The 12,584-nt window shown below is 46.3% G+C and overlaps 1 protein-coding gene across 1 annotated transcript in view; it reads right to left on the bottom strand.

Annotated features, from left to right (window-relative positions):
• The window catches only part of Slit3 (slit guidance ligand 3), a 585,823-nt gene that overhangs the window by 525,905 nt on the left and 47,334 nt on the right, over positions 1-12,584 (bottom strand). Inside the window, 2 exon segments of the mRNA NM_031321.1 lie at positions 3,829-3,900; positions 10,219-10,290. Coding sequence (NP_112611.1) covers positions 3,829-3,900; positions 10,219-10,290 — 144 coding nt within the window.

The raw sequence follows: 12,584 nt of genomic DNA, 5'->3' as shown, positions 1-12,584 counted from the left end.
TATAAAATAAAACTTGAAGTATTTTTAGTAAATAACTCTGAAGTGCCTATACTCTTTTCTTGTTAAGCTCTTTGAGACCAGGAGGAGCTAAGTGATTCCCAGTGGAATCGCTGTTCAGAAGAGAAACAATTTAAAACGTGGAAGTGAAGAGATGATGTCCAATGCTTTATGACAGAAATGAGGATGAGCCACCATCACAGGAAGGCATGTGAGTGGCATATGTCTACAGTCTCGTCCTAAATGTGGCAGGATTAACAGGTTGTGGAACCTTTAAAAGGCGGGGCCAAGTGGGAGGTAATTATGCTTGGGGGCATGGCTTCTATAAGAGACTGACAGTAGCATGGGAAAGGACCTTCTCTGTTCTCTTGATACCAAGTTTTTAGGAAAGAAAAAAAGAGCAAACCTGGGCTCTCCTGCTCTCTTTGGAGGCTTTGGATCTCCAGGAATCAGCTCTCCTCATGTAAGCTCCCACTATGATGCCATTCACCATGATGCAACACCATTCATGAGGCCTTCACCTGAGGCCCAACTGGTGGGGTCACCCAATTTTATGTTGTTAGCCTCCAAAACTGTAAATCAATCAACTTTTTAAAGTACCCAGTTCCATGTCTTTTTATTGCATTGGGAAATGATCAAACACAGAGTGACACCTAACTGAGTCTGGGGTCCTTTCGTGGAAGAACAGAAGAATTCCAAGACTTGAAATGTAAGACTTACCTTCTCTTTCCCAGTGAGCCCCTACGAGAATAAGCCAAGAATAAAACACTCAGAATGGAAATTATCCAACTCCATTTACTTTTTAGGCTGTTTTAGAACAGAACCAATAAAAAATTCTATTATGTAACACAGAGACACAGGTTAGAGGACCCTGAACTGTGCTACAGATGGCACAGCCACCATCTACTTCTTCAGTGGTTAATAGCAAATATATTACACTTTCCTAGGTCATGTCACTCAGTGTGACTGAAAGCAGACTGCCTGAATAGGAAGCAGATTAACAACAGAGAGGATTCATCCCTTTCTCTTTCTCCTTTGCTCTCTCTTACCTGGACACACACAGACTTTCCTCTCTCTCTCTCTCTCTCTCTCTCTCACACACACACACACAGAAGCATACACACTCTCTTTTTCACACATACATGCACACACATACTCTTCTCTCATGCACACACATGCACACGTGCACACACATACCAACAGTCACTCATGCACACACACTCTTTTTCTCACATATACATGCACACATACAGACTTTCCTCTCTCCCTCTCTCTTTCTCTCTCTCACATGCATGCATATATACACATGCCTCATACACATGCACACACAATTACTCTTCTCTCTCTCACACACACACGTGTGCATACACATACAAATACACTCACACATGCACACACAGAGACTCTCCTCTCTCTCTGTCTCACACACACACACACACTCACACACACACACACTCACGTCTACCTTCTTGCTGACTCTGATGCCTATCAAATGACAGATACCTCCCATCTTCCCACCCAAGTATTCTCCAGCTCTCTTGTAAGACAAGTCGGACTGGCTACCTATTCTGTCACTTTTGCCAGCCTTCACTGTATTTACCTATAGCTATAGTATGCCATACTAACTAATAGAGCATGACTGGTCACAGGCTGTACGAATGGAGATGGTATACGCTTCTTCCAGGTCTCACATGGTGACCTCTTGTACCCAGTGCTCCATGGCATTTGCCCCCTCACTGACTCGATACATTAGCACATTGCAAACCAAGATATAAAGAAGGCAGCATCAAGGTGTGGAAGGACCCTGTCTCTGAGTCTATACTTGGAAGAGAAGCCCTAACAGGAAAGTCATATTGTGTTTGTAGGAATTAGAAGTGAATCTCCATGTGCCAAGTCCCTAAGACTTGAAGGTTTATCAAGGACGGCAGCTAGCATTACCCCACTACTATACCAAAACACACAAAGAGGCAGGTTTGCTCAGCAAGTGTGATCCCTTAGTTCCCCAGACACTCATGGTGTTTGGGCCTTGCTCACCACTCCAAAGCAAAGACACCTTTGCCAGAATATTTCCCTGAGCATCCCTGGACTTAAATGGGTATGAGAGAAGCTATTGGTGGGGCCATTGCTTAAGCTCACACTTCATCTAGTGTCGGCGGCACAGGAATAGGAAAAGGACGTGGCCTTTGATGTCAGACAGATGTGACTGGGAATCTTACCCAGCCCTGACAACTCTTTGGCTTCAACTCCCTGGGCTTTTGTTTCTTCATCCGCAAAATGAGGGTAATGATAGCCTGTTGTTGCTTGTTGTAATTTGGCAAAGAGGGTAGAATAAAAGAAGCCATCGCTTGTGAAACACACACACAGTTCCTGGTGTCCCTGAAGCACTCACTAATCCCCCCCAACAACCATGAAATTAACAAATTAACAATTTATTTACCCTGCTAATCAGAAAACTAGGCAAGAGGGAGTTTCTCCACACTGGACCGTGTGTTTATTTTTCTATGTAAATGTTGACTATTTCACACAGAGGAACGAGGTTCAACAAACACTTCTATGTTGTCTTTGGTCCAAAAATGGGAGCACTTCAACTGCAGGATTCTTGAAAAAGTCGGAATGTAAAACAGAGGCAGTGTAATTTTTAATAACATTTTTTCTCTTACGAGAAACAAACAGCACAATTTCACAACAGTGACAGCAAAAGCCATGCTGGAGTTTGATCCAGGAGAAAACAAAGGATGTTAATCCCATGAGGCCGGGACCTTCCCCACTGCCCTGTGGCCTCAGATATGATGACCTGGTGGGGAAAGGATGACACTTCACAAAGCAAGGAAGTCGGGTCAGGCAGTCCATTTCACCCAAGCGAGTCTGTAAACGAGACTTGTCCTGAATCAGGCGAGCTTTGGCAACAGGACGCCCAAGCAGAGCAGTGTTCCAGGTAAGCTCGCCCAACCCCCAGTACTGAAAATGTCAGGGCAGTGGTGCTGCAGGGGGAGGCAGGGGATGAGAGGCCGCCCACAGGCATGACTAAGTGCTCTTGGGGACAATCCCCACTCAGAGGGCAAGAAAGCAAATATCCAGATGTTACGAGCTGTCAGCCGTGATTAAGTGAGCAAAGGTGAAGCTGCCCACTTAACCACCCAAGCAACCTTCCTCATCGGAAAAAAAAAAGACCCCAGAGTTCTCTGCAAAGGCATTCATGGGCAGAATAAATGGAGACCCCGTCTAACTCCAGCCCCACGTCTTTTGCTGCCCACCCTCTGATCAAGTCAGAACAGCGGCCTATTTTAAGCCGGTGGCAGCGCGTTCTCCCGTGGAAACGTGTGGGTTTCCTGAGACAGGCTGGCGCTCTGGGGAGCGGGCACGCGGAAGGCCGCGCCCACTCGCCCATCCTTCCTCTCCCACAGGAGAACAAGGAAGAGTCCCAGGAGGAGAAGCCTGAGGAGCAGGGGAGGAACTGCTGCCATCTTCCGTACCATTAGCTCACTCCCCTGGGAAGGGAGAAGCTGAGGTCAGGTTAGGAGCAGCGGCCTGGTGTAAAGAAACCAATGGAGGCTTCCAGCCCAGGAGGACGAAATCAAGCCCAGAATGCTGGCCCCGGCGCCATCTTCTCTAGAACCTAAGAGTTTGCATGGATCTCAGTGTCTACGTGACGTACTTCAGAGCAACTTTAAATGTAGTAGAAAATATTTCTTCAAGAACATTGTAGAGAGTTGATTTTACCAAGGTCACAAAAACAATTTACAAATCAAAACAAAACAGAATACAGAAAACATGGTTTTTTTTTTTTTTTTTTTTTTTTTTTTTTTGGACACCAGGTTGTGTTTGACTTACAATCGCTCCAGCTGCTTCAGATCCTGGAAGGCGCCTCTCTCGATGACGCTGACCTGATTGTCTTCCAGATGCCTAGAATCAGAAAGGCAGCCAAGGTCAAGGACCGAAATGGGATAAAGGTCCTCTTGGGATTAGGGGGCGGTTAGGCTGTGTGGCCATATCACATACTCCCTCCTAGGACTCCCTAGGCCCCTCCAATTGGATTCACTCTGATGGGACGAAATAAGTCACATCCCAGTGTAGTGTCACGGGATTCAACGCCCACACACTTCTACCTGACAGACTGGCTTCCACATCTCTATTTTAAGAACGTTACCAGCAAATGTCCCCCGGAGCACTGCAGAATCATGCACAGAAATGGAAGAGGGAAAGGTGCTCCTTAGAAGAACTATGCACATTCAATACCCCTTCCTTTGGAGCTCCTCCTCCAAGGATTCCAAAATACTTCACTGAAAGGGGCCTGCTCAACCTCACGGGAAGGATGGAGTCCTTGTGAAATAGCATCGTGGCTAAGACATCTAGTCAGGATCCAGGGATTCCCTTATATAGGTCCAGGTTCATCCCAACCTCCTAAAGATGTTCACAAAAGCTGTTTCTATCCTGGCTACATGTTTGCTGGACCTTAAGTTCCCCTGGCCGGTGACTAGAAATCTTAAGCACTCTGCATGAGTTTGAAATCCATGCATGCCGCATACCCTAAGAGCTGATCATACAATGAAACATTTGTTCCCCTGACTTTTTTTTTTTAAAAAAGAGCAGATTAACATGGATTAGTAACTAATCATTAGTTGAACAGCAGGGACAACTGCAAAGATGATGGGTGAATTAATTCTGAGCGGGAAAGGGGCCAAGAATGGACTGCATGGGATTTGTGGGGGTGTGCGGTTGTGAAGGTTGTTTCTCGAGGAGGAGGAATTCAGGAATGGCCAGTTTTCCTTGGAAATGGTGGAAGCATGGCCTTGGGTAGGATAGGGTATATCTTCTCTCCAAAACAGACCTCCCATGATCCCCACCTCTAGAACTAATGTCCTAACCGTCAGTATGTTTTAGGCTTAAGGCTCAACCTTTGTGCTTCATTTCCTCGTCTCTTCCCAAGAAATAAAGAACAGACCCTGTGCTCCTCATATTCCTGGACCTGGCACAGCATGTGACCTACCTGTCATGACAGTCTACTGAATCAAAAGCACAACCGTGGGCCAAGCACATAATGGGTTCCCATAAAGGAAAAGGTGGGTCAACAATGTGAGGTTTCTATCAAGGCACAGAAGGGTAGTCTGTTGGCACAAATATGCAAACACATTTGTGGTTATAAATGTTAACTGGCCAGAAGAGTCAATCTATTGGCCAGGCTTTCCGGCTTCTGCACTTATGGGACTTCTGTCCCTTAGAGGCAGCTCGCTTAACAGATAAAAACAGAGTCGCTATGAAATTTGCCCAAGGGGAACAACACAGCTAATGAGAGAACTTCTAACCATAAAATTATTTTCATTGCTACTTCATAATGTAATTTTGCTACAGTTATGAATTGTAATATTAAATGATCTGTTTTCCTATGGTCTTAAGCGACCCCTGTGAAAGGGGCATTTGACCCCCAAAAGGGGTTGAAACTCACAGGCTAAGATCCACTGCTTTAGGATCCCTGTCCCTACTTCTGTTGTTGTTATTATTATTTTATTATCATTATTATTTAATTACTTTACTCCTGATCGAAGCTTCCCCTCTCTCCTCTCCTCCAAGTCCCTCCTCTTACCTCACCTTCCCCTCATCTACCCACCCCTTCTCCTCAGGAAAGGGGAGACCTTCTGTGGATATCAACCAGCCTTGGTATATCAAGCTGCAGTAACACTAGGCACATCTTCTATTGAGCCTAGACAAGGCAGCCCAGTTAGGGGAGAGGGATCCAAAGGCAGACAACAGAGTCAGAGACAGCCCCTGCTCCTGCTGTTAGGGGTCCCACAGGAAGATGCAGCTACAGGACTGCTACATGTGTGCAGGGGCTGCCCTGCCTCTTACTAGGTGGTAGTATGGCATTGAGCTAGTCACTCATCATCTCAGACTCAGTTCCTCGTCTGTAAAATGCATTTGTAAAATAAGACATCACACAAGCACTTGTATGAATAAAAACAGAGAACGTAAATCATGAAGAATGGTGAAGTCATACTTTTCTTTAAAAAAATTTTACTGATCTGCAATTTTTAATGACTGTTCCTCCCCTCCTATCTCCTCCTTCCCTCCATTCTGCCATATGGCAAGGAGGCCATGGGAAGCCAACAGACTTTTATTAGTATGTTAACTAAACAGGGTGTCGGTCCAATACCAGTGACTAGGGGGCTTGTTCAGCCAGACTTTGATAATCAATCAACCAACTCGAGCTCAGTGTCATTATTCTCCAATTAGGACAAGGACTAAATCTTAGGGTGAGGACCAGACTGCATGTTTGGAGGAGCCTAACTCTGACCTCCTATAACGTATCTCTCAGTTTTGTAGTCACTGTGCTAATTAATACTGTTAGTCTCTGAAAAAGGATGGAGATGTGCCAACACAGGCACACGAGGTTTCTGCTCCTGCCCCACCTCGCTCGGACCTTGGGAAGCTAACTTGCAGTGGCTTCCGCTAACAGCTTCTTGGTCTCCACTTCCTGCTGTTTTCAGCCGCTGATTTGACTATCAGGAGCAGGGAACGGGAGCTGGGAGTAGTTGGGCTGGGAGGTTTTCCTTTCTCCATCCTAACCAAACCCCTCCAGGGCGCTTGGGTCCGTCTTGCCTGGTAGTCCTGCTTTTGCTGGGCTCTGAGATCTACTTGCTCCCACCGCTGTCCGAGGCCTCTAGGCAGTCATAAATGGCTCCGTCATCACTCGCCTGAGGAACTGCACCATCTCTTCCTGGATTCCCTCATGCCACCCATATCTTTACAATGTAGGTCTCCTCATATTCCCTCTGTAGCATCCTCTTGTTCCTTCTGGAAAGGTGTCCAGGATCCTTTTCAGATCGACTTCCTAAACTCATCAGAGTCCAGGCTCGTGCCCGGCATTTAAAAGCTCAATAAATGCTCCCTGATAAATGAAAGCGCCTGTCGATGGATGCGAACCTGCAGGAGGATTTCTAAGCAGCACCACAAGCTGAGGACACCTAAGTAAACTGTTGATTCGGGCCTGGTTTACTAGTAACCAGGTGCAGGAGGAGGATGTGGGATCAAGGTCAGGCTAGGTTCTAGGTTCCCACAAGGGCTGCCCATGGCTGGTGTCTGTTCTGAGTTAGGGGGACGCAGACTGTGTTCATTTTCAGTTTTTTGGTGCTTTACACACACACACACACACACACACACACACACACACACACACACGCCCCCTTCTAGACCAGATTAGAATCGGAAATGGTCCTCATGTGATGACCGACCGTGGAGGTGGGGTTTAACTCTTTTATTAACCCCATTTGGGATAAAGCTGGCTGCCACATTGTGAACACAGTTAGTCCTTACATGGATTACTGAGAAGGAAGATATAATTGATACCAACAGAGGAGCCTTTCCTCAGCTCCCAACCTGTGGGAGAGAGGACTGTCATAGGCAACTCCCACATCCCTGGTTCATTTAGGGAAAAATCGCCCCGGGATGAGAGTGAAGCTCACAGGTCTCTGTTCCGTGTTCACCCATTCACCTGTACCACATTAGCAGATAGAAGGCATTCTTCGTGGAAATGGGGAGGGGGCGCAAGGCAAGCTCAAATTATTCAAGACTACTGAGTCTTTTATTGCTCCACCATAAATTGTAAATAAGAAACAGACGTGGAGAATATGCCAGGATGTGATGAAAGCTTTAAAAAAAAATAAAAAGGAATCCTCTAGGTTACTTAGCCGAGAAGAATGGATGAAGGGGAAATACGGTTAAAACGTTTGGATATTTTATTGGTGTTAGAAGGCCTCTCAGCTATCCTGCCTAGCAGATTTCTTTCACTGAATTAAAGGGCCACTTGAAAGGGGCTGTCTTTGAGCTGATAAGGCAGATAATGAAACAGATATATTAATAGTCGATAAAGAAGGGGTAAAGGCATTTTGGCACTGCTTATCAAAATAGAAGAATGCAGCAATTAACTGAAGAGATAAACTGTAGTCAGAGGAACGTCGTGGACTACGCGGAAGACATTAATGTCATCTTTTGTGATTATTTTTAAAAGTTTCTATTTGCAGAGAGCAGATATGGAAATTGGAATTTTTATTAGTCTCTCTGATGCAGCAGTAAGAAAAAAATCAAAGGGTTATTTTTGACTCGGTTAGAAGATGAAGCATTAGGTGAATTTTGACTTGTATGAGAAAAACATGTCTTACAGACGCAAGCGGAAGAAAAGGGGTGGGGGTGGGGAAACAAAGCAAAAGTCTAAATAACATTTTTGCTTTTTAGATCAGCAAATGACCTGGAAGCAGGAGTCCCCTGCCTCTTTTTTTAATACAAAGTGCTCTAAAACTGAACCAAGGGTTTCCCCAACACTTAAGTCAAACCTCTGTTCCGACAGGTCACTCATCCGACATACTCAGAACACAAGAAAGGCTCGACTCAAGGCAGCCTTCCTTCTGAGGACAATGAGACAAGGCTGCTCACCAAGGAGGGGAGAACAAGGAGGGGAGTGCATCTGGGAGCTGGAGGCCCCAGTCAGATTCCTGCATCCCTGAGCACTGGCCCTGAGGAGCACTCAGCTAATGTTCTACACCCCAGAGCCCCATGTCCGTCCCTTCCCCCTCCTCAAGAACCCATGCATCGGAGGTGCACGGTTTCCCCCTCCCTCCTTTGTCCATCCTCCTCCTGCTTGAGCACAGAAACACTGCATGCAGGTTAGAAGGCAAAGCACCCGAATTCTAGTTCCAATGACTCTTGTCCCTCACTGTGCAGAGCTGAGATTTCTTAATCCAGTACTGTTTCCTCTCCTGCAGAGAGGGGGCCCTGGAAATGCCACCCTCCTAGGCTCTGTGACGTGACAGCAACAGGTCCCTGCTAAGAGTACCATCATCCTTAGAATTACTTTATTACTAACACTTCTCAAAGGAGATGTCAACATTACCAAAGGCCTGTCACAACTGGCGGGCAATACTCAAGTGCTGTGCGGGGGGGGGGGGACAGTAAAGCCCCCAAACACCCATGGATAACTAGAACTGAGAAGGACTTTGAAGTTGTCAGTCCCTATGCTGCTGAAGGGAAAACTGAGGCCCAAGGAGGTACAAGGAATTTCCCCAAAGCTGCATGAGCAAATCATCCCAAATCAAAACAGAATCTAATGCCTCTTGTCCCAACGAGGAAGTCATCCTGCTCTGTAGAGCTGTGTTTAGAAACAGGGGTACAGGGTGGGGAAAATGGGGGGGGGGGTCTGAAAAACTGGTTCAGGGGTTCAGAGTACTTATTGCTCTTGTAGAAGACCCCAGTTCAATTCCCAGCGCCAACAAGGTGGCTCACGACCATGTATAACTCAAGCTCCAGGGAATCTGATGTCCTCTCCTGACCCCTGAGGGTTCCAAGCACACACATGGTGCACATACGGGCATGTTAACAAATGAGATACATCCGAAAGGAATGGTTTTTAAAGGGGGGTTGGCTGTAAGTGTCACTAGAGATGAGCCAGTCAAGATTCCATAACACCAAAGCTAGGGTCAAGGTTCCCAGGCTGTTCTCCTGGGCAGGAGTCATACTATGGGCAAAGAAACAAAACGAACAAACAAACAAAAAACAACAATAAGGAAACAAGGAAGAGCAGACCGAGGCCCCAACTGCCTCACTGCCACATTTCTGAACGTCTTAGACTTTTCAATGAACCATATGTGGGTATCTTCTTACAGCACACAAACCTAGGGATGGGCAAAATTCTTCAATATACAGACAGGAAACCTGCTTCTCTTGTCCTCCTACTTCATCAATGCCTTCCTCCGACTCAGCTACCTGTCTGCACAGCTGCGAATGGTCAGCAAGGACTCTGCCCTTGCCTGGCCCTCTCCATCCCTCCTCCCCGTCTCTAACAGTAAGCAGCAAGATAAATAGCCCCTGTCCTGACTGCTCTCTTAATGCGCAAGCTGGGGACAGAATTATAATCTCTATGGAAGGGAAGCACGGTTAGTCAAGGCGACACTGCTGTCATCCAGGAAGCAGGGCATGTTGACTTAATTCATTTATTGCCTTCCGGTTTTCCTGTCACTGGAATCTGGTTCTTCTATCGATCTTGCCCAGACAGCAGCATCCAGTCATACAATTTGATATCTGTGAACATTTGGTACAATAAGGAAAGGCTTTCTGCAACAGACACGTGGTTGCCTGTGGCCTGGAGCTTGGGAATGTGATGTTAGGGCAGTACAACATTTTCACAGGCTGAAGAGCTGAAAATGGGACCTCGTTGGCACACCATCTGCTACTTACAAGACTCGGAGATTCTTCAAGCCGGTGAAGTCCATTTTGGTGATCCTGGTGATGTTATTTCTGTCCAGGTCACTGCAATGGAAAGAAAATTCAGGTCAGATCTATGCAGGTTACACTTACAGTCTATTCAGTGCAGACGGGCCTGGACTAAGGGGGAAGGGGATGCTGCCTGTCGGGGGAAGGCAATTCCAATGATTAATGACATCCCTTGAGCATGCCCAACTAACCTTAAGGAAATTGTATGGAATAAGCCATTCATTATGTATGTGGTAGAGCCCAGTTCTACTTAACTGCCTGTCTTCTGTGGTCCCTTCTTCAAGGAACAAACATACCTCTCAATGGCCCTGCACCTCCCCCAAATCTCAGATTAATATATGCAAGTATGGCCAAGGGTGGTGGGGGACCCTCCAAATCCAGGGGTTCTAGGAAGGAACAACTGACCCAAGCCAGGCTTTTAAGTACTTTTAATCCCTTACATTGTCTCCGGAATGCATGCATGATTCAAAGAATAACTTTCAATCCACTGGGGTGGCAAAGCAGCTCAGTGGTACGAGAAGCCATCTTGGTTGCACTGAAGGACAGCATTCTAGACCCCGAAGACGAAAAGAGACACTCTTCATGGTGCCCCATTAGCGTTTGGATCTGCTCACGCTTGAAGCCAGATACATCTGCATTTGGGCATTTTTGTGAGCCAATCTAGTACCATTTCCTCTATGTTTTGGCATAAACCAGTTCAGAATTACCAGACACCATCTTGCCTCCACGGAAGGACAATGTTTCATACCCAGAAGACGGAAGAAGCCATTCTACTTCTATGAAACCAAAAGAATTGTCATTGGCTTTGGTCCATAACTACATAGACACAAATAGACAACACCCCCTTGTCTAACAGACAACAAGACTTGTACAGTTTCTGTCTCTCATATTCTCTATGAGCTGTAAAGAAAAACCTCTCTCCTCTCCTCTCTGTCTTTTTGTCTCTGTCTCTGCCTCTCTCCCCCCTCTGGCTCTGGACCCCTTGGGTGCTATGGAAATAAAGAGAAGTATGACCTCTGGGCAGCTGCCTTGACGGCCGTTTTTAACAAAAACAAAAACAAACAAACAAAAACAACAAAAAAAGTGTATAGTTTCCAACCTGTTCATAAATCTATCAAGCTTAATGTCCTAACATGTGCCAACACAGCCAAGCCTGTGCCTAGTGTGTAGTGAGGGCTAATTCCACACAGCAGGCAAAGACAGCTATATGGATGAGTCCTACCTCAACCTGGAAGCTTAGGAGCACTTGTCATAGAAGAGCTGGAAGATCAGCCTAGCAGTTACTGGGGTGAAGGTGAAGGAGGCGCTGTGGGCGGTAGGGAACCAAGGTTAAAGGGGAACTAAAGTTAGGGAGGAACTTGTGAACAACTGCATATTCTGTGTTCCCTCCAATCATCTAAGACCTCTTGATGAAAAAAGGGGGGGACCACAAATAATGCTACAATTCTTAACACTGGATGCTGAGCGACAAATCCCTCCATGCTATGCTCCCCCTGATGGGAAGAGGCTTTCTAGGGTTTGAGCCTGTGGTGTGTGTAAATCGACAGTCCATATATTGTCCCAAATCACTCGATGGATAGAACTTGCTTCAGAAGATGTGTTGTTGCGTGCTCCCAGGGTGATACAAAGATTGAAGCACGTTCACACAGGTTTAATGTCTATGATGTCACACGGTGGTGGTATAATCTTACGAGGACAGTGCTACGTGTGTCTACTGTTAACCAAAGCATTGGGGTCAGCTACCTGGGTAACCAAGAGTGACCTGTACGAATACAGATCCCCAGGAAGACCTGTGAGTTAAATGCTTGCGATGGAAGACCAGAAAAGCAGTTTCCAATTTTTGCTCTTTGTATAAGAAAGAATCAAGTCTGAGGAGGGATTACCCTTCTGATGTCAGAAATTACAGTGAAAGAGAAATCAAGCGCGTCCTTGGGTAACCTCACCTAGACTCCCCTTCCCTCTCTTCAGTTTCCCTAACAGCCATTCAAACTGTTTCTTAGTTTGTGATGCAGGAATACCCCCATTTCACCGTTGCTAACTATGCAGGCTGTTGGTGAAGAAAGGACCACACAGAGAACAGAGAAGGCTCCCGATGGACGCCAGGATCAGACAGCAGTGGAGAGCTGCAATTCTGCAACCTCTTAAGCATCCTGGGCTCTCCTCCACTCCTTCCAGGATCTGGAGAGACCTGTAGGGACCTTGACAACTGGGGATAGGACAAAGCAGCTAAGGGTTTAATTACCAGGGCACAACATGGGACTGCAGCAGCCCATGTGGCCGGCTGCTGCACTGAGATTTTCAATTAATATTCATTAAGAGAAAGAGCGCAG

Source organism: Rattus norvegicus, chromosome 10 (assembly GCF_021556685.1).
Source record: "Rattus norvegicus strain SHRSP/BbbUtx chromosome 10, alternate assembly SHRSP_T2T, whole genome shotgun sequence".
NCBI classification, from domain to species: Eukaryota; Metazoa; Chordata; class Mammalia; order Rodentia; family Muridae; genus Rattus; species Rattus norvegicus.
This window is presented reverse-complemented; position numbering and strand designations above follow the sequence as displayed.